The sequence below is a fragment of the Cynara cardunculus genome (assembly GCF_001531365.2).
Source record: "Cynara cardunculus var. scolymus isolate 2C chromosome LG 4, CcrdV1, whole genome shotgun sequence".
In the NCBI taxonomy this organism is placed as follows: domain Eukaryota; kingdom Viridiplantae; phylum Streptophyta; class Magnoliopsida; order Asterales; family Asteraceae; genus Cynara; species Cynara cardunculus.
The window spans coordinates 3,809,950-3,812,677 of NC_037531.1; the positions used below are offsets into that span (position 1 = coordinate 3,809,950).

The following is a 2,728-nucleotide window of genomic DNA, read 5'->3' on the forward strand; positions in this document are numbered from 1 at the left end:
TATATATAGTAATATGTGTGTGTATATAAGTTTGTGGAAAATCAATCAAACCACATGGATGAAATTTTTATTGTCTACCCACTAACATGTCTATGAAAAAACAATGCATATAAAAATAAGATTCAAATTAATCATCTCGAAAGCCAACCACTTGAACAAAACCAACTACTATTGTAGTCATATATTTTATTCTCACTTTGCTCTTGTATCAAGTGAGCAAGGATGGAGTGTATTTATATACAAGCTTGGCCAAAGCTTTCACTCATGCACCCATCTTCATTTCCTTCTCTCTGCATCTCTACTTGATCCCATTTCTTCACTTACATCTTTCTACGCATTAACATTCATCACAGCACATACACTCAAATCCCACCATAGAAATGTCAAGCAGAAGGTCATCAAGATCTAGGCCTTCAGCGCCTTCAATGATCACCGACGATCAAATCAATGATCTTGTCTCCAAATTGCATCAGCTTCTTCCTGAAATCCGCAATCGCTGCTCCGACAAGGTACTAACTTTGATATGCCATTGCAATGATGCCGAAATCCATCATCTGTATGAACACCTCGATACTTGTTTCTGTGTACATATAATTAATTAACTAATTTACGGTTAAAAAGTATAAAGATTTGTTAAGTGATCAAGATATTGATTGATGGATGCAGGTATCAGCAGCGAGGGTGTTGCAGGAGACATGCAGCTATATTAAAAGCTTGCACAGAGAGGTTGACGACTTGAGTGAGCGTCTATCAGAGTTGCTGGACAACACAGACTCCACACAAGCATCCATTATCAGGAGTCTGCTAATGCAATAGATCCATCATCCACCTTTTCATTTTGAATTTTATTGTTCGTATCCCTGTACTACTTTTATAATTTCTAGGGCTTCTTTTTGTCATTTTCAGGAGAAAATGATTTTTGTTTGGTTGAGTTTTAAGTTATGTAATAAAAGAGTATGTAGTTAATTATAATCAATCGTTTACCAATGATAATCGGGTAAATTCCGTGACTTATTTTAGTGGGCAAATAGGATAAACAATTCTTGGTAAACATCATTTACCCGGTAAACCGACTCATTTACCGGGTAAAGATCATTCGTAAGATGCTCGATCCTTCTCACGCTCATCTTGATAAAATAAGTAAAAGTGGTGACTCTTAACCGTTTAGCATTAGGAAACAACCTTTTATTTTCTCATTTATATAGTGGGGATCAAACGAAAACGATACATATTTAAAAAGAACATGAAAACGGGCGAATCATATGTAATTTACACTAACATCACATACAAAATCACATGTAATCCAGGTGATTTTACCCGGCAACTTGAAGACGCAGGCACAAGTCGCCTAGATACTTTTTTGACAATTGATGTAAAATCACATGTGATTTGCATGTGATTTGCACATTTTCGTGTTCTTTTAAATAGGTATCATTCTTTTTTGATCTTCTCTCTCTCTCTCTCTCTCTATATATATATATATTGGTTATTTATCGAATAAGATTCACTGTCATTACTATGTTCACCCAGCAAGGTAAGTGATGATGGTTACTTTAACCCAGTTAGTGTCTATAAATGGCCCCTAAATATGATGGCCTTTATTCCCTTTTTTATAATATACATACACGACTTGGTTTTCAAATGAGAATGACAAATATTTAAAGAACCGATGAACTAATTTTTAATGAATATACCCTTTAACATAATACAAATAAAGTTGAATACATTCATCGATGAATATATATTATATATTCTTTCTGTTGTGAAAATACCAAGACCCAAATAGCATAAGCTCGATAGTTGGTTCATGATAAAACAAGCAAGTAACCCAAGAACAAATAAATTAAAGTTCTATATCAAGATTCTAAGCAGAATAACGATTAACAATTCAAGATAATCAATCAATCACTAAGTAATGTAAACAATAATCAACCCAATAAGATGCAAAATCAAGCATAAGTAAAAGAGACAACAAGATTTTTACTTGAAAACCCGGAAAGGGAAAAACCACGGAAAGAAAGCGTCGAGAACTTATCCACTATCACAATGATAATGATACACTTAAAAAATTACAACCTTTACAATGGAGAAATCAAAAGGATCTTGAAAATTTTGGGGAGCAAGTTTTAGAGAGAGAGACAAAGGGTTTCTATTCTTAAATGGATAAGTTCAAAATAACCTCCTATATTTTATAAAAGAACAATTGATGGTCAACACTGCTCACACTTACCAAATGGGCCGGGTTAATTGATATTTGAACAATCCAACCCAATGTTTGTGGTTTGAAAAATCTCAACCCAACCCAACCCAACCCAACCCAACCCAACCTAAACCGTACGGGTCGGTCGGGTTAATTGGGCTAGTTGGATTAATACTTTGAGACATCAAAATATTCTCCCAACCTTGAATATGTTGTTTTCTCTAGTGTACTCATTATTTCTTTTTCATCATCATCCATTTGGTACAACTTATTCATACTTCTTAAATCTCAAGTATATCACATTCAATTAATATTCTCAATATGTGTGTGTGTGTTCACAGTTACTAAACATGTATACAAAGAGCTAGTTATATAGAGATGGAGAATAGATTGAAATATATGTATATAAAGAGGGTACGTTATGCTGTAGTTTTCTAATCTACATACTAATAGAGACTTAACAAAAATATAAAATCAAGAAATAATAGGATGTCGGGTTCATCAGGTTGGGTTGGATTCAAATAAAAG

General features: G+C 33.8%; 1 protein-coding gene across 1 annotated transcript; it reads left to right on the top strand.

Annotated features, from left to right (window-relative positions):
- Positions 1–304: 304 nt before the first annotated feature.
- On the top strand, positions 305–816 carry LOC112511766 (transcription factor PRE4-like). The gene is made up of 2 exons (XM_025117506.1): positions 305–509; positions 667–816. The coding sequence occupies exons 1-2, from the start codon at positions 381–383 to the stop codon at positions 814–816; spliced, it is 279 nt and encodes a 92-aa protein (XP_024973274.1). The 5' UTR covers positions 305–380.
- The last annotated feature ends 1,912 nt before the right edge of the window (positions 817–2,728 follow it).